The sequence below is a fragment of the Odocoileus virginianus genome, chromosome 5 (assembly GCF_023699985.2).
Source record: "Odocoileus virginianus isolate 20LAN1187 ecotype Illinois chromosome 5, Ovbor_1.2, whole genome shotgun sequence".
Classification (NCBI taxonomy): domain Eukaryota; kingdom Metazoa; phylum Chordata; class Mammalia; order Artiodactyla; family Cervidae; genus Odocoileus; species Odocoileus virginianus.
In genome coordinates, this window is record NC_069678.1 from 82,961,761 (window position 1) to 82,980,908 (window position 19,148).

Consider the following 19,148-nt stretch of genomic DNA (forward strand, 5'->3'; position numbering starts at 1 on the left):
CTGTGACCCACTCATCTTGGCCATCCCGGTGACGGGCATGCTCCTAGCCTCCATGCCCTGATGCTGTTCCTTAAGACAGCTCAGGTGAGCCCTGAAGAGCAGAACACCTGAGAAGGGGACCACTGGGGACCTCCCATCCCATGCCCCCAATTCTGATGAGGCATCAGCCACCCTCTGAAGCCCCATTTTCCCCTCACCTGTGGCCTCTTAGGATCTTGTGCCCCGACAGTACAGCCCCTTAATAAGCTCACGGCTGATGGCCTAATTCTCTCTGATCTGTCTGACCACGTGGCCCTGAAGGGTGGGACAGGCCACTGCGATCGCCCTGCCCCACAGTTGGCCTGAGCGGACAGGCAGATGACACCCGCTGTGAAGCTGTACTAAGCACTTAGCATGATGAAATCATCACTGCGAAGAAGCGGCATCCACTTTCCTTTAGAAATCCCCCGAGGGGAGACGGTTTCACTTTTCATGACACCCATCTATGAAGGAGGGTTAAGTGGGAGGATGGTAGGGGTAGAAGGGGTGCCAAGGGCCCCTCCTGGACTCTGTGTACACAAAACCCAGAGTGTTCTCAGGAAGGGGCGGGTGGCCAGCTTCGGTTCCCCTTGGGCTGTGAGCACAACAGACTGGACAGGCCGAAACAGCCCCAGACCCTCTCTGCTGGGCACCTGGACTTGTGAACACGTGACCCAGTTAGTCCCAGCGAGAAACACCCTAAACGCACAAGGTGCTCACCTGCAGGGGCTCAAAGCTGCCTGGGCCTGACCCCCCCCTACACAAGGGTCCCGGCTGATGACAAAGCGCAGCTGGCTCCTCCTCCAGGAAGGCCCAGGCAAACCTGGTCAAAGGCAGGTACACCTGGCCTGAAGCCCACCCTGCTGGGGTGGGCAGGACAGACTCAAGGAAGACCAGGCAGGTGTGAATATGTTCACACACAGACATGTGTGCCTACTCACACACACACACACACACACACACACACACACACACACACACAGAGTCTGCTCGGAAGGCTCTAGACTCTCGTGGGGCTCCAGGCCCATGAGGCAGGACCTATAAGATATAAATGCTCCCAAGAGCGGCTGTTCCCAAAGGGCCTGTGGGAAGAAGGCAAAGTCAGGCGGATGTTAGGAGCTTGCCCAGTGGGAGCTGCTGCTGCTACGGCTGCTGCAGAGAGAGGCAGAAAGGAGGAGAGACAAGGCCCAGGACAGCCCGGTGGGTCCACACCAAGGTTCTGGGCAGCAAGCCCGGCAGGTGCGGCTCGCCCCACAGGGTCGGGCAGGGCTGGACACCACCTGAGTCCTTACCTCGCACGTATAGGTTGGCAGGGGCCGAGTAGCGAGTGCCTGCGGAGTTGGTTGCCACACACTCGTACTTGCCTTGGTCCGACTCCTCGCTGCTCTCAATCTGCAAGGCACCTGTGGGGACACAGAGACGGTGGTCTGGCCTGGAACCTGAGGAGGGGTCTCGACAGCACCCGAGGCTCGGGTTGACCAGATGTGGCAGGCATCAGGACCACACCTGGCACAGATGCTGCTTCCGGGAAGCTCTCTCTGACAAGCCCAGAGGCCTCTTGATGGAACTGAGGGTCAAGCTCTGGATATCAACCCCGCCCCACTCTCAGTCTAGCTGGGCCTGTGGGCTCGGCCAGGGGCTCCACCCCAACCCCCAACTCCACCAAGCATCTGCTACGCTCTGGCCAGTACGCAGTACTGAAGCCTGTTTGCTAATGAGCATCCCCAATCAGAGCATCACAGAGCCAGGCGTGGGTGGGAGCAGCCTGGAACCCATGAGCATACAATGCCCTCCTCAGGCAAGACCTGAGATTCTACTGCCCACCAGAACCCCACAGGAAGGAAGGGCTGGCCCTGCGGGCCTGGGGCCCAGCAGCCTCTGCCCACAGCACCCCTCCTCCCCGCCCCCACCTCCACCCGCCAGCCCCACCCATTCCGGCTCCTCTCCTCAGCCTGGTCCCCGCTAAAGTGCTTCGACCCACCGCGGCTCCTGCATAATTCAGGAGGCTAATGGAGGCTGCAGCTCCCACTCGGGCCAGCGCCCTGAGGGGCTGCTCTGGCCGCAGACGAACAAATAGGAGTCGGGACCTGGGGAGGGGGAGAGGGGGGTGGACGCTGAAAATGACCCTCACAGAAGGTGGAGGAAAGGGCCGGGGCCTGTCCTGGCAGGTCCAGGTACCAGGTAGGGGAGGCCAAGGCGAGGGCAAGGTGGGGGATGGGGGTGAAACCAGGACGTGGCCACCCCTGGCCCTGGCGGTAAGCGCCTGAGAGCACTGCTGCTGACGAAGGTACACCGGGCGGACCGTCATGACAGGAACACCCCGAGGCATAAGCAACACCCGCTCCCTGGAACAAGCTGACAGACAATCACACCCACGCAGGACGCTCCAACGGACAGTTAACAACCCCACAGGACACAGCCTGACAGAAACCCCTGCCTACACAGACCTACCCCACCCAGAGCCCAGGCCGGCTGACGGTCACACCCACACAGGACGCAGACAGAACTGCCCGATCCCGCCTGACCAGATGGGACAGGAGCCACAAGGAGGAGCCCTCGTGGCCCAGGCTCCGGGGGGTGGGGGGTGTGGGGTCCCACTGCAGGTCTGAGCTGTAACAGCCTCTTCACCCCCTGATACCTCTCTTTCATCACCCAAATGCTAGGCAACAGGAGGGGCTATGAACACTGGAGGTGGAGAGAGGGATGCTTAGGCTCAACCCCAATGCAGAGGGAGAAAAGGCTGGCAGGCTCTGTGGTCCTGGTCAGCCCTCCTCACCAGCATCAGGGCGCATGAGGACCCAGGACACATGCCAAATACCCAGCTCCTACGAGAACAGCCCGGATGGGCACCCAACAGGTCATGTTTATGGGATGGATGGACGCTGTCACAGAAAACGCTCATTCAAGCAGATGGGGGTCAGGCCCCTGGCCAAGGGGAGAGGGGGCTGTAGGCAGGTCAGTTCAGCTGAGGGGAGGGGGGAACCCTGGCAGCTGGTGCCACAGGTGAGAGCAGGAAGTGGTACCTGGGTGGAGGAGGAGGCTCCCCTGCATTAAGAACCAGGACTGGTCAGGGGACCCCACGCAGACCCTGAGACTACTGCACACAGAAACCCCCAAATCTGGAACCAACACCATGAGCCTGCAGTGGGGGCTTGGCCCCATCTTCTGTTCTGAAAACAGCTTGGCCCTGAACTCCGAGGGTCTCGAGGTGCCCAAGAATACTGAGAGGCGGGGAGAAAACGATGTGAATACAAATACTACAGAAGCCACCATCTTACAGGATGTCTGCTCTGGGCCAGACCATACCCAATCCTCGCCCTTTACTCTAGTCATCATACCCCATGAGGTGGGTCCCTGGCTTCAGCCTAAACAGGAGGAAATAGACTTTCGAGAGAGAAACTGAGTTTTCAAAGGACATGAAGTGAGTCAAACTTGAATGTGGCTCTTCGTGGATCTTTGAGTCCAGTCTGGGCTTGGAATCCCAGAATGTAGGGTCCTGCAGCATGAAAGAAGCTGGGGCTCATAGGTCAGGGGATCAGGCTACCCAGGACCCTGTTAATTTCTATTGTCATTCCAGCCTCTTAGTTTTAACTGCAGTCCTAGTGTTTGCTGGACTGAGGGATTTACAGGGGGAGCCTCAATCTACCACGGGCTGATGTTGAAGGGGGAGCTAGCAATAATTAAAGGCCCCAAGACCAAGGAGATTCTTGAGAAGAAAGGCAAGGCCTGGTCATGCTCCCCCACCTCATGGGAATATTCTCCACCTCTAGCTAGCCTTGACGACCAGGGCCTGGCTTCCCTGCAGGAGTCAGCAGAGCCCCTTCTGTCTGCAGGGCTGGCCTAGAAGGCCTGGTCAGTGGGCTTGCAGGCCCAAGGCGGGGATGAGCCGAGTTATGTCCACAACCCAGACTTGGAATGGATGAGTCACAGGAGGGGATGGCTGAGAGTGGATGCGTGTGGTGGCCGGTGGTGCTGAGGGGCCGGAGCTGGAGATGAGGAGGCTGGAGAGGCAGGGATGGGGGAGGTGACGACGGGACTGGACGGGATGGAGTGGTGGTGACAGCGTGGCGAGGCGTGGCGTGGCGAGATGCACGGACAGCATTCTTACCTCTGATTGGTGAACCACCTGGCGAGGTAATTTGAATGCAAATAAGATCAGAGAGAAGCATTAGTACAAAAGGAAGGAAAGCCACAAAAAGCCAAATCAGATAAAATAAAACGCGAGAGAGGGCCTTAATAAATACACGGAGAAATTGAGGCCTGGCTAAGGCTGCTGCAAGTGGTATGTGAGCAAGCGCCAGCTGCGTGGAGGCGAAGCTGTGTTCCCCAGATCACTGGAAGGCTCTGAGGAGGGGGGCAACTGAGCCTAGGTCAGCAGGGCCGGGGGTGGGGGGGGGGGTGGGGGTGGGTGGTGATAGGAATCAGGACAGTGAGGCAGGGCTCCTGAAGACCCCATGGCTGAGGTCAATGGAGGAGGAAGGTGAAGAGAAGAGGCGATAACCCCACCCTGCAGGGACTCCTGAAGTGCACAGGATGAAGCAGGATTTCAAAATAGAGGACTTACCCAAAGCAAAGCGTTTAAGCAGACAGAAGAAAAGGCTAAAGGGAGGGCTCACTTCAGGCCACCACCAGCCCAGCCCCCCACAAACACACACACGCCAGCCCCCTCCTCACCATCCGGTGGCAGATCCCTGTGAGGTCACTCAACCCTGCTAAACAAAGTGACTGCAGAGTACCCCCAACCTGGCTGCTGAGAGGCAGAGGCCATTCCCTGCACCCCTTTGCCTGTTCATTGCCTTATAAACCTGCGAATCAGCAGCCTAGAGGGCCAGATGCTCACTCTGCAAACGCCTGGTGCGGGGCTGTTATCAGGTCTGGACTGGCTCCCTCCCCAACAGCGGCCCCTCTCTCCAGCTGCCCCATCCAGAGGAGTGGGGGCCTGTGGACAGGTCCAGGTCAGCGCTGTCCACTCTGCCCACTCCTGGGGAGAGTAGCGTGCCGGGAGACAAACACTGATTACGGCTCATTGAATCCAATGACGCCCAACTGAGGAGGAATTATCCATCTTGGCAAGAATGAGGAAACGGAGGCTGAGGAACATCAAGTGCTCGAAGCCCCAGGTCACACAGCTTATGAGGTGGCAGGAACCAACCAGGGCTGGCTCACGGCCTTCCCACTGGACCAGGCTGCCTCCTGCAGACACACAGGCTGGAGAGAAGGCAAAGGCAGCGCTGGGCCCTGGGCAGTGTGTGAGGCGCACAGAGACGGTCCAAGGAGAATCATCTTCCCGGTGATCCTCCAGGCGTGGTCCACGGACCTTCAGGGTTCCTGAGGCCCTTTCAGGGGTCTGCAAGGTCTAAGCCGTTTCACACTACTGAGAAGCTTTTGGCCTTTTTCACTCCTGTTCTCTCATAAACGTACAACAGAGTCTCCTGGAGGCATCAGGATATGTGATATCACAACAGACCAAAGACAGAAGCAGACAGGAGGATCCAGCTGCCTTCTATTAAGCCCCAAATTAAAGAGATTTGTAAAAGTGTAAAACAGGGCCGCTCTTCTCACTGAACGCTTTTGTTTCACAAAATATAATTATTTTCCATTAAAAGATGTTGTTTATGTTAACACGTAATGGGTTTTTAAATTATTTTAAAGTGGATTAATAAATATTTAAAACCTTCTTGGTCTTAACATCTAAAGTGGCAAATACGGATAAATAAAATCCACACTAACAAAAGCTCTTGGAGATCCTCTGATATTCACAGCCAGGGGTCCTGAGACCGCAATGTCCACAGGCTGATCTACTCCTACAGTCCAGGTCTGACATGGGAGGGGGAGGGGGAAGGCAGGGGAAGGGGTGGCCACCTAAATGCTCCAGGCCTGGGATCCCTAGCTCTGGCCTCAGTAATTCCAAAACCTAACCTGCTGTGTGACAAGACTCTGGGCCTCTCTGGAAAGTCATTTCCCCATCAAACTGAAAGAATTTGTCTTTTCCATTTTCCGTGATGAGTGTGGGAGACAGGAGGGTCCCTCAAGATCCACACTGCCCCTGAGGTGTGCCAGAGTGTTCGGATAAAAGGGACCACTGCTGACAGCAGGCCCTCCTGGCAGACCAGCTGGTGGTGGGATGGAATGGGGGCTGCAGCCCTCAGGCCCACCAGAGTTCCATCTGTCTGGGCCGCTGGGCCTCTCTCTGCAGCCAGATGCTGGCATCCAGGCTCAGGTGTCTGGGTGAACAGCGGACAGTGTGGGCAAGTGGTCCTCCGTGGTGATGGGGATGGTGGCATGCACACTCAGGCCGTGGGATGAGCGGAGCACAGCAGGTGTCCCACAGTGGTCCTTCCAGGTTGGGCAGAGTATGGGGCCCACAGCAGTGGTTTGGAGCCCCACCTGGCGGTCAGCCCCGTCTTGGCTCCAGTGATGCTGCCTGCTCCTGACTGATTTCCACTCTCCCTGAGTTTGTGCCCATTCCTCTGGGGCCCACACTGGGTCTCAAGTTCAAATCCTTCAAGAGACACAGGCTGTGGCAGCAGGTGACGTCACTTTGGAGAGAAAGCACCTGTTGTGCACCTGGGCCGTGCACATGTACTTGTCTCATGCTTTTGCTCCAGGGGGCCACGCCCTGGTGCCATGTGCTGGGGCTCAGTCTGCAGACAGCTGAGGGGTTCTGGGTACAGTCGGGGAGGGCCTGAGGTTTGGAGAAGATGAGGCTGTGGTGCTCTGGGGCCCTAGCAGGGCCCAGCCTCTCCCCAGGCCCAGGTTAGTCAGATGTGATAGTAGAAGGCCCTGGATGCCGTCCCAGGGGAGCTCCCCAGCCTCGGATCTCCACGTGACCCTGGGTGGGTGACTCCCTAACTTGGCTGTAAAGCAGGCATGATAATCACAAACTGCCCTACTTCTCACAGTTGCAAGAGAATCAAGTGCAACCAAAGGCAGGAAAGCACTTTGTAAACGGTTGGTGATGCATAAACTGTGAGGTCCCTGTAAAAGCTGAGCGCTTGGGGCTATTCCACTCCATCAGGGACGCCCCTGTCAGATGTGCCTGGCACCGTTCCACACCCTTCTCAACAGTACAGGCCAGGGGCAGCAGCTACTAGGTCAAGGGTCAGGACCAGGGTCAGGCAGTGATGGGAAGAGTCCTGTTATTGAGCAAGTGGGATGACTGAGGCCCCTCAGATGCCATCCCAGGGGCTGGATCCTGGGCCATTACCCTTAGGTCACCGCTTTCAGGTGGCAGGAAAGGTCAAACAAGAAAGGTTTCCCCGGACCTGAGAAGCAGGTCCACAAGGACAGGGTCCAAAGGTCATCAGGAAATCGTTTATCCTCAGGGCTCAGAGATATCTGTCCTATAGCTGGGCTTGTGCTGATCACCTGCCAGACCCTTGCAGGCGGGAGCCAACCCCAGGCTCTCCTTGCAGAACACCCAGCCTAAGTGACCAGAGCTGGAGCCAGATGGTGACAACACATAGCAAGAGGAGTTGTGAAGGAGCGGGCCTCAGGCAGAGAAGGGGGGCTTCCCGTTCTAGCGAACGTGAGTAGAGAGTGAGGATGTGGCTGGGGGGCTCGCTACAAATCAGGGAGTGACTGGAGCTACAAAGAGCCCCATTCGCAGACCCCTCATCACAGGCCAGTCAGCTACAGCTCTCACCACCACTGCCTCACTTAATCCTCACTGTAACTCCTTTTTAAAGATGAGAAACTGAAGTTCAAAGTAACTTGAGTGAGGCCAAGAGACCAGTGGGTGAAGCCAGGACCCGATGAGAAGAAGCTAGAGACGTGAGCTGGGGAAGAGTGAGAAAGGCTGTGTGTGCCTGTTCAGGAGTGTGCACCTGACCATGGAAGCAGCGGGATGCCACTGAGGTCGTCAGAGCACATGGGGCACACGCAGGAAACCCTCCTAGTGCTGCAGGACCGAGTCAAGGGCAGAGCCTGGAGAGCAGTGTTCAGTGACCTGGGATACCGGAGGAGGAGAGAGGACCAACATGAAAGCAGTATGGGTGACCAATCAAGAGGGCTAGGGAGTTCCTTATGCGGAGCAGGAGTTGCGGTGTATCCTAAGTTCCAGGTTAGAGGGGCTGCCACTCACAGAGAGAGGGTCAGTGGAAGCAGGACACCATTGTTCGGAAAGGAGTTACCCCCTTCACAGTCAGGGTGACACCCAGAAGGCAGAGGGCTTTTTTAGTCTAGGACTCCAGCAGGATGTTTGGGTTAGAGAGACAGAACAGGGACTCGCAGGCGTGGAGACAGATGGAACCTGAAGCTCCAGGAGTGGGCGAGCCAGCTGGGGGAAGGGCTCTGTCTATGGGGCAAGAGCAGGGCTCACGCGCTCCCTGCCTGAAGGAGTGAGCAGACCGGGCTGCCGAGCAGAGAAGGGGCACTCGGAAAAGAGGGAAGCCGGGGCGACAGGCGAGCGAGTGGGTTGAGAGGGAGGCAGGGTGGCTGCTGAGAGGCCGAGGAGGCCAGTGAGCAGCATTCCGTGCGGGAGCCGACTCACAGAGCCGTGAATGGGTGGCACCGGGCCCGGCACACAGCAGGCGCCACATAAATACTTAACGAACGGAACACGCGAGACGGCGTGCCTTCCCGGAACTGCTGCCACAGACGTTGCCATGCCGGGTGCAGGCCAGGCCTGCAGGGAGGACCATCTGGCTGCTTGGGGAGCCTGCCTGGGGGCTGCGGGGACACGCAGAGGAGCCGAACCGTGGCGGCCGCTGTGCCACGCTGGGCAGCGGCCGCGAACGCTGGCGGCCTGTTTTCTGCCTTGATTATGGCTGTTTTAATTAACTGCACTACAGCTGCCTCCATCTTGTTGAGTTTTAATTAAATTAAATGAGCTAACACTTCATAGGCTGTCTCAGGCGGCCGCTGCTGGGACCAGAATCCTGCCCCTGCTGGGTGGCTCATCCCTTCCTCCTCCCCTGGGCATCATGAGGGCACCCACCCGGCTGGAGCTGATGTGAAGGGGCTGGCACCCCAGGGAGTGGCAGGACACCTTGGTAGCCGGCAAGGCCCTGAGAGGGGCAGGGTCATGACCTCCTTTGCGGAGGTGACACCACAGCTGATGGGTATGGTTGGTGCTGGTCATCCAGCCCGAGCCCACCATCCCACAGCTAGCAGGAGGGCTCCTGGACTGAGGTTGACCAGCCCAGCCCGCACTGGCGGCAGACGCAGAGCTGCAGCCAAGCTGATTCCAAGGCTCCCTTCCCACAAAAACGGAATCAATTATCCTGGCGGGAGCCTCGCAGGCAGATCGATCGACGGGGCGACACCTCCCGCCTGGTTTCAAGGCAGCATCCTTGCTCGCAGGGCTCCAAGCTGGCTCGACTGAGACATCCAGAGGAGACAGGTGGCCCTGGTGGCCAAAGGATGGCTGAACATCACCCGGGCTGCAAGCCTCTGAGGTCCAGCCTTTGGAAGCCTGATGAACCAGACATCTTTGGCATTTTTCCCTGCCGTCCAGAGAAGCACAGAGAAACACCATCCAGGCCCCCCTCTCAGGCTGGGCTCCAGGGAAGGCGGAGGATGAATGCCCACAGAGCACCTTCACAGAGCCCAACACAAGCTGGGAAAGACACTCGTGCCTCCAGGCGCAGAGGTGGACTAAAGTCTGGAGTTGGACAGTCCCGGGAAGGTGAGAGAATTGCATATGATTCGCTGCCAAGCTCTCTTCCTGGGCACGTAAGGTGGGCCTACAGCAGTATCTGGTGCACCCGCCAGGTGCCCTCTGATCAGCCCTGGAAGGTCAACCCAGGCCGAGGCCTCCCACAGCTCCCAGGCCCAAGAAGGACGCACTGGGTCCGGCCCAGCGCCTTTCCCGAAGTCTGCGCGGCCCCTCGACCCTTGCCCTCTGCTCACCTGAACGCAGTTGCTTGATGCGGCCGTTGCTTGCGGCGGGGTCCACAGGGAGGAAGTCCTTGAACCAAGAGATCTCAGGGTCTGGATTCCCGCCTGCTGCGCACAGCATGGTGGCCGTGCGGGCCTTCTCCACCACCTTCAGCTGAGGCCCCATGTCGATGGAGGGGAACCCAAAGGGCAGCTGTCCCTCTGCAGACAGAAAGCAAAGGTGCACATTAGGGCTGGCACCACCTGCCCGATGGGACCGTCGTGATTCCCAGGGCAGCTGCGACCCTTGGCTCCTCTCTTCTCTGCATTCTAAGTATGAAGCCTGCCCTGATGTGAGGAACCAGAGTCTGGAGCCCCACTGCCCAGCCTTGCCCTTCACAGGGCCAGCGAGCTGCCAGGGGGCCCACCCTGTCCTGTCAGAGGGTTTACAGGTCTGAGAAGTAGGCCTCAGACTGCAGACATGAGTTCTTAGCTCTCCAGGCCCTGGGAAAATGGTTTTGAGCCTCTCCTAACCACAGAAAAAAGTGCTTCGTGGACATTGGGCTGGAGGGGGCCCATGCTCCCACAGTGGCATCACCAGCCACAACTCAGGCCAAAGGCTCCCTGTGCCACCCAGTCCCCACCCTCTTGTGTGCATGTGTAGCGTCCTTTCTGCTGCCTGCACCCAGCCTTCAGCTCCACCACGGGGCAGAGCCCCATGTCACAGCCTGGGATCTGGTCCTGACTCTGGGCACCCCTTGCCTTACCAACGACCCGTCTCCGACCCCTGGTCCCCACCCTGAATCTCCTTCCTTATTCAGTCCTGACCCTAGAGGCCATGGTCAGGACCGGGGACCAGGTCTGAGCATGTGGAGGCTGAAGAGATTAAAAAAAAAAAAGCCCTGTGAGGACATCAAAAGTCAATGAGGGAGGCAAAACTCCTTGGCTGCTTTCTCCCAGCTTGCCAGGGGTTGGGGGCTCACAAAGGAGTCACATCCACAGGAGCAACAGGCATGGACTGCAGTAGCATACCCCTACTCTCACGGCACATGGACTCCTGCATCAGCCCTGAGGGGCCCGGACAGGGGCAAGGCTGCGCACTCCCCACTTGGGAGCACATGGGGCTGAACACAGACTCTGGACAAGTGCAGACCAAGAAGAGCTCCCGCTCCATCACTAACTAGCTCTGCGACCTGGGAGTGTTACTAATCCTCTCCCTTTATCCATTTTTATCTATTAACAAGGTTCAAGTGCCCTCCTTATAAAGTCGTCGTGAAGACTACATCTAATGATGCACATAAGGTGCTGGAAAGTACCAGACAAAGAATCTGAACCCCAGGACTACTGGCTGACATTATTATAATAGCAAGGGCTGGGCCACCGGGGCAGGCAAGTACCAAGACTTGGGCCTGGGGCCCCCTTCCTGTCTGGGTCTGGTGAGAGGCGCCCCCTGCCAGGAGCAAACCAGAGTTAGTGTGGCAATTTGGCAGAGCCTCTCCACCAGTGTGGATGCCAGGCTGCACACCCAGTGGGGGAATGGGAACCCTGTCCTTTGTCAGTCTCCTGATAGGGGAGTGGGGCCCCGTGGAGGGGGAGGCCAGCACTACACCCATCTCCCTCCTGCAGGCCCAGCTCAAGGGTGTGGGGATGTTTGCCGAGGTCAGCTCCCATGCCAGGGAAAAGCCAAGTGGCATCCTCAGAAAGGAGGAAGGTAGAGGCTGGCAGGGCTAGTCTCCCCAGAGACCCAGGGGGAGTAACTGGTGGGCAGGCAGGAGAGGAAGTTGGAGGAGCCCCAGCAGGCAAGAGCAAGACATTTCTTTCTCTGCTGCCACACCCCAGGGGGCGCTCTGCCAAGGCTCCAGCTGCCTGGGGCATCCCTAAGGGACTGTGGCGCTGTCAGGAGAAGGGGTGGGGTCTCGGGCTGGGGACCAGTAGGAGTCACCTCCCCAGCTTCTCTAGGTAGCTGGCAGAACACCACCCCCACCTGCAGCCCTATAAATCCAGACATGAACCCAGCGTCTGTTTGGCTGTAAATATGATCCCATAGTGTCCTGACTTTTAGCTCTGATTTTTAAAAGGAAAATGTTAGCCGTGGCAAGAAAAGGGAGGAAAGAAATGAAAGCAGGACTTGGGATATGCCAAGCAGGAAAACAGCTTCCTTTGGTCCTGCCGCCACTAGCTTTTCCAGGAAGGCCCAGGCAGGGCTCTGTCCACTTCCACCCTCCCTGGACTCCCCAACAGCCGAGGGACACTCAGGGCTGCTGGAGCCATCCCAGCCCACTGGGGCACCAGTCTAGTTCTTCCCAGGCCTCAATTCTACCTGCTCAGCCCTCCTGAGCAGTGGAGAGGGAAGCAGGGGCAGGGCCTGCCAGAGTTAGGGCCCAGGAGTCAGCTGGCCTCCATCTCTACCCACAAGGTGCTGATCAAGGAGAAGGGAAGAAAAACATACATCTGCAGCCCTGTGTCCTGGGAATGTACTCTGAATTCCTAACACGGGAAAAGTCTTTGGGATCATGCCAAATTAAGGACAATTAATTTTCCTCCCTCAATTACTGTGCCCTCAATGGCTCCGTCCTTGGCTCAGATCATCCCTCAGGCATAGCCACCAGAGCCTAAAACCGGCATGTGTGAAGAGTCCATAAAACAGCGGGACCCAAAAGCCAGTCCCTTGTGCCAACTAGGCTTCCAGGCACAAGTCGGAAGACTGCAGTTCTGCACCTTGGTGGGGGGGAGCATGTCTCACAGGAGGACTCCAGCCCTTCAGGAATGACCTGCTCTTGGCTCTTCCTTCCACACTCACTTGATGCAGCCCCCCCCCCCACAACCCCAGGAACATTCAAATATAGCCAAGGACAGCAGCCGCTTACTGACGCCTGTGCCCGTCTGGCCAAGCTGAGTACTGAGCAGGCTGGTGTAAACTGACCCACCATCAGACTGTCACGTTTATCCTCTTCACATAACCCCTGTACCCTGAACCGCAGGAGCTTGGGGTCACTGTACCCTGAACCACTCAGGCTAAGGACCAAGGCAAATTCCTCAAGCTGGCGTCGCATGATCACTCCAAACCCATTAACAACGGGGAAAACAGAGGCCCAGGTAGAGGGATAAAGGTCAGGTTTATGGAGCACTTCCTAGTTCCAGGTAATGCGTTAAAATGCCTTGCAAACTGATCTAATCTTTACTGAAACTATGTAAAGTATATGAGCAAATGGAGGCGCAGAGAGATCCAGGAACCCGCCCAAGGTCACAGAGTTAAGTCGAGGTGGGGCTGGGATGAGACCAGGTGGTGTGACCGACCCCACATCGGGCAGGGTGTGGGCACTGGGATCAGGACGACCCTGGAGTAGCCAGCCACCATCCTGCTCCCATATCACGCCCTCTGCCGGCTGGGCTTCTGGCTGGGTTTCTCCCTGCACACACGCCGCGGCTTATTTCCGCAAAACGAACACGACGGCCCCACACACGGCCACCCGCCGGCAAGCACTCACGTTCCAACACCAGCACGCACTGGTCACGCCGAGTCCGCTCAAAACCCATCCTGAGGGCGGCGGGGCTGCGCAGCGCCGCAGGAGGAAGGGTCCCTCCCCACTCCAGACCGCCTGGTAACTATGGCAACGGCAGAGAGCCGGCGCCGCGGCGGAAAGGCGGCGCTGGTGAGTCCAAGCGGGGCGCGCATCTGCGGTCCGAGCCGCTGCGGCCCCTCCCGTCCCCTCCTGGGTTGGGTCACAGCACCGCTTCTCAAGACCCTACTCCCCAACTCTAGGGAGCCGTCTCCTTCCCGCTCAATCGACGCCCCCTGAGTGCGCACAAGGCAGGGAGGTCCCCACACCTGCCCCCTGGCCAGGTTTTTGCAGTGTGTCCCTCTGGGCAAAGGTCAGTCCATCCTCTGATAAAAGGGTCCCCGCGAAGGAAAGAAAAACCCATGGGGACTTCAGTGGACCTCAGAGGTACTGGGGAGCCTCTACAGCTCTCTGTGGATTCTGCCTGCATGCACAGTTAGGGTGCACACATTCCCAGGGTGTGCCCACACAGATCTGTGTACCTGGGTTGGGGACACACGTGTGCGTACGCTGGTCTTTAGATACTGCAGTGAGAACCCTGACTTCTTCTCTGCCATCCTCACTGGGCAGAGAAAGGTGACAGGGTGTGGGGGCTGAGGGGTGGGTGTTGGGAGCCGAAGGCTCAGAGAGGGACAAAAGCTTGGCTGAGGTCTCCACAGCAGCAATGCAGTTGGGTCAGTGCTATCTTGGTGGCTTCCTGAAGGAGGAGGGAAAGGCAGGAGTAAGAAACACTTGAGCATGAGTGGCAGGGGAGAGCTTTTGGGGGAAGGGAGGGAGGGGCTGCCTGAGTAAGGGCTGGGGGAGGGTGGGGAGACAGTGGGAAGGTGAGGCTGGCTGGAACTAAGGCCTGATGGATGAGGCTAGGGTGGGGGTGGACAGGGGATCAGCCTAGGCTAGCGGCAATGACTGGGGGAGGGAGGCTGCTGCTGCCCCCTACCAAGCACACACAGGTCTCTTTGTCCAGCTTAGCCCAGGATGCCTGAGGCGGAGTCTGGGCCAGAGGGAGGGGGCTGCACCAGGGAGGTGGACAGATGGAGACGCCTCGCGGGGTCCCGGAGCGGGCGGCACCGTCTGTCAGCAGGAACTCCTCACTCGTGTTTACTCAGCTTCCTGGTGTGTCTGTGTGTATGCAGGCACGCGCGCGCGCGCGCACACACACACACACACACACACCAGCTGCCTGGGGTGGCACCGTCTGTAGGCCTGACCCCCTTCCTGGTGTGCCTGAGTGTTGGGCCTGGCCTCACCTCGTTGGTGAACGCAGACACCTAGATCTGTGCACAGCCAGGGCCCCACAGAGAGATACATGGAGAAAGAGACAGGTGCAAAAATAGAAACCTCCATGTGCGTGCGGAGGGGCACCTGCAGTGACAAGCACCTGTGGAAACAGACGCACGCAAGCAGAGCCAGTGGGAGTGCACGCAGAGACGCGGAAACACACATGTGCAGACATGCAGAGCAACACGGATGCTGACGTGGCGAGTCCCCTGGAGACGCCTGTGGGGCCGGAGCCGAGAACCGCAGATGTGTGGAGATGCATGAGGGGACCTGGTGGGTAGCGGCTGCTGGTTCCCCCAGCCCGCCGGCACTCTAAGGGAGCCAAGGCCGCCTCAGGCCTTGTCCCTGAGGCAGCCCTACCCTTGGCAAGGTCAGGGTCAGGACACCCCTGAGCAAGCGGGAAGGGCCCCTCGGACCTGCGGCCCCCACCCTTTCCAGAGCCCCACCCCTCCCCCAGGCAGCCAGGCAGCCAGGGAGGCCTGGGGAGCCTTGGGCTCCCTTCGCAGCTTTCAGTCTTCATTTTCAGCTTTTTCTAAGAGAAAACTCCCACCTCTTCCAGCACTCAGATTTCATCAAACTTGGCATCTTAAAAGCCTGTTTTGTTTTTGAATCTGAGCTGTTTGGGGCCTGTCGCTGCCGAGAACAGCCAAGCAGGCGCGAGGCCTCCCCCTCCCAATCCCCTCCTCCCCAGGACTTCCCTGGTGCCTCCCAGGGCTCTACTCAACCTGGCTGGTGAGGCCTCCCAGCCGCACACCACCAGGTGACCCTGGGGGCTGGCCCCAGGTCTGCGCCCTCCACATTCCAGCTTCTGGGGTCTGACCCACGCTGAACCCTCCTCCCGGGTCCCCACCTCAGTCCTACTCCAGGACCCTTCCCTGGGTCCCTTTACCCCCGTGAGGTTCTGGCCTGGGCCCTGCAGACCACTGAGAACCTCCCTCTTGCTCTTCAGGTCCCTGCAGCCCAGCTGCTACCCCCATGGCTTGCCGCCAGCGTGCTCACCAAGGTCAACCATGACTCCATGGAGCTAAGTCCAGAGGCCACGTCTCAGCGGTCATCTTGCTCGACCTCTCCACAGCACCCCTCCCTGATCCTTCAGGTTCTTTTTCTCTTGACTTCCAGGGACTCATCCCTATAGAAGACCTAGCGTCTGGGGCTCCATCCGGGCCCGCTTCCTGTCTTCTGGCTCCCTAAGACTTGCCATTTCTCTCCCCTGTCTCTCCAGCTGTTCCTTGGAGTGCCAGGCAAAATCTGAACAAGGCCTCCTTGGCACCCCTCCCCAGGATGCCTACACATACCTGCTACAACAGATTTCTAAGTGGACTCATCAACTTGCCCATCAAATGGGTCCTCCTCTCAGACCTGAACCTTAGCAAACGGCACTGCCATCTACCTGGCCTGGAGCCAGCAACCCCGAGTCACCCGCCTCCCCAGTCCCACAGGTGGCCAGGCAAGCTTTCTAAACTGCATGAACCCAGTCTCCCTTCCTCCTCTACCCAACTGCCTGGGTTTGGGCCACTGCCACCTCTTGCCTGGGCCGCTGCCCTGACCTCTCACTGGTCTTCCGGTACCCGCCTCTGCACCCTCAGGGACCTTCCTGAAGCACGCCTTTTATCAGGCATTCCCCTGATTAAAATCCTCTCTCCCCTGGCAACCAGAGGCAGGGGACACCTCATCAGGGGTGGAGGATGTGCACACACAGGGGCATTTAAAACCTCCAAGCTGGCTAGCTGTTCCCAGAGCTGCCGGTTCCACTGTGATCCTGAGGCTGGGATGAGGGGTGTAGGCGAGGGGGCCACGCACACAGCAGGGCCCTGCAAGTACCTGCGACTGCAGGGGTGGGAGGGGCAGGCTGGGCACAGGGAAGGCCTCCAGTGTCTGTGGCTAAGAAGAGGCAGGCCTACTGCCCGCCCCACAGGAGGAACCATTCAGAAGGGGGTCCACTTGGGCCCCCTGAAGATAGATCAGAACTAGAAAAACAGTGGGGGAACCCAGGTACCAAGAAATCTAGTCTTCTCTAGGTCTCTTCCCTAGATCTCCAAGACCTTCCTGGCAATGCCCGCCCACTGACACCTCTCCCACCCCTATGTCTGGGGCTCCGATCTGTCCAGGGAGTGGCTTCAGAGCCTCGTATCTGTGCGGTCCTGAATGTGACTACAGTCGCAGCGGGGCTGCAGGGACAGGTCACAGGTCCCACGGTCACGGGGCCAGAAGCACTTAGGTCACACCTCAGCGGCGAGGGGAGGGGCAGAAGCTGGCCTGGGTTCTAGGTGCTAGGTTCTAGGGGCCCTTTCTATGTCTTCTGTGGGTGCCAATCAGGGAGATGATGGGCCCAGCTTCCTCAGAACAAGCCGGTTACCTGGTCTCGTATGCAGGCAACAGGAAAGGGGCACGGTCGTCCTCTGCCTGTGACAGCTTTTTCCCCAAACACCCCACCCCCTAGTCGGGCCTGGGCCAGGGACAGGGAGGAGGGTGGGGCAGGGAGAGCTGGCCCCCTGGGGAAACATCCACCCACCCTGAAAACACGAGCTTCTGTACTGGCCGCGCTCCAGGTGCAGTCAGCCCAGGATGGCAGGACAGGGTCCATGCTGTTCATCAGTCCTCATGTTCAAAGGGGCTTGGCATGGGGCTCAAGAGGGCCTCATCACCCCACAGTCCCCAAACCAGGGTCAAAACCACTACGGAGCCTGGGGGTCCTGGCCCAGCACTGACTGCCCGCCTCCCACCGCCAGTCACTACCCCACAGGCCTGACAGCAGGCCTCCCCCAGAGCCTATGCCCCAGGAAAGGGGCAAGACCAGGCGCGCCATGCGGGCACCTGGATTCCTGGGCCTCTGTGGCCTGAGTGGTGTGGTCCTGGTCAGTCAGCAGACATCGAGGCCAGGTGGGGACGGGTGAAAGGAGCCGGGGCTCAGTGCCGGGAGGAGACGAGGAGGAGAGAGTCCCAAGGTCTGGGGAGGATCCCTCTCTGGTGCCCCCTCCCCCCGGCCTGCTGAAGGATAGTTTCTCAGGCACTGAGAACGGCTCAGGCTGACCACTCTGCCCCAGGTCCATCTCTGTCTAGCTGCCCTGGCCAACCACCAGCCTTGAGCAGGGATCCTGTGGGGTCCTGGAGGCAATGAGTCCCACATCTCGGGCCTCCTGCAGCACCAGACTCACTGCACACACTCAGCCCAGGCTGCTTGCTGCATACCCCTCCCCCGCCATACACAACAGCCCATAAGGTGCACACCACCTGCTGTTCAGCCCGCACCCCGTATAAACACTGTCTGATGCACACACGGCATGACATACACCACCTGCTGTACACATCACACCGCCTGATGTGTGTACGCACAAGCACACGCGTGCACACACACAGTCGGATGCAGAGCCCCCGTTTTCTATACAACCCGTAAGGCACACACAGCCCATGAGTGCAACACCACATCACACACCTCACACACACTGCCTTCCAGACAGCACACAGGGCACTCACGCCACACACCACAGGGCACACACGCCACAACACGGGTGCGTGTTGTCCGCGGTACCCATGACCACAGCAAATGCTGCCTCTTGCACTCTGAGTCCGCAGAGCCAAGCCCTCCAAGGCAAGTCAGAAATGGCTCATCTCTGCTCCTTGGCCTTCTTCCTCCTCCCTCCCCCTCTGCCCCTTCCTCTTCTCCTAGGCCCTTCCAGAACCTGCCCAAGTCATCAGGGCCCAGGCCACACCTCTGCTGTCTGGTATCCTTCAGGCTTTCCTGACCACGGTACCTCCTGGCTGGAACCCACTGGCCCAGGCAGATCCCGAACCTCCAGACTGAGCTCCAAGACCCTCCTGGCTCCCCCACCTCCTGGAGGGAAAGGCTGGGAAGCAAGGCCTGCCTCCCCTCCCCCTGGGCTCCCCCTCCCTCGAGAGGGAAAATGTCAGATTCCCTGTCTCAGTGGCGGCGGCAGGCGGGTTGGAGGGGGAGTGATTCAGCCTCAAGAGTGCGGAGTGAGAAGAGCTTTTCCTGCCATTACCCGGCGAGGGAGAGGCTGGCGCGCTAATGGCTTCAATTACCACTCAGACAGGAACGCTGGGCAGCTCGCCCCCAGCCAGCTTGTGCCGGGCACCCCCACCCTGTACCCAGCCCGGGCCAAGGGGGTGGGGAGGCAGCTGGCTGGGCCTTGCAGGGCAGTCGGGACTCCCTGGGAGTGGCAGTCTTGCCCAGGGAGCTGGGTGCAAAGGCCACGGAGTGGGAGTGGTGTGGGGTGCTTCGAATGTGAAAGGAGCTGGGCCTGGCACAGAGCAAGGCAGGGCAGGGAGCCTGGGTGGACACGCAGGCCTGGGATGCAGCAACCTCTCAGCTGAGCCGAGTCACCCCAGGGAGCCCTGGGCCACTCCCCTGAAGTGCCTGGTGTGTGCTGAGCTACACGCAGTGCATGGTGTGCGGCACGTAAGGAACTCCACCTTGAGTCCCAGTCCCCAAACCAGCTTCCCCCTCTCCCCAGC

General features: G+C 59.0%; 1 protein-coding gene across 13 annotated transcripts in view; it reads right to left on the reverse strand.

The window, feature by feature from the left end:
* The window catches only part of PTPRF (protein tyrosine phosphatase receptor type F), an 83,949-nt gene that overhangs the window by 38,460 nt on the left and 26,341 nt on the right, over positions 1-19,148 (reverse strand). For 7 of the 13 annotated variants that reach the window (XM_070468298.1, XM_070468299.1, XM_070468300.1 and 4 more), the window contains 3 exons: positions 9,871-10,059; positions 4,127-4,144; positions 1,311-1,421 (listed from right to left, as the gene is read on the reverse strand). In XM_070468298.1, coding sequence (XP_070324399.1) covers positions 1,311-1,421; positions 4,127-4,144; positions 9,871-10,059 — 318 coding nt within the window. The remainder of the gene's footprint in view (positions 1-1,310; positions 1,422-4,126; positions 4,145-9,870; positions 10,060-19,148) is intronic. The other 6 variants (XM_020914787.2, XM_020914785.2, XM_020914789.2 and 3 more) reach the window with 1 other exon arrangement.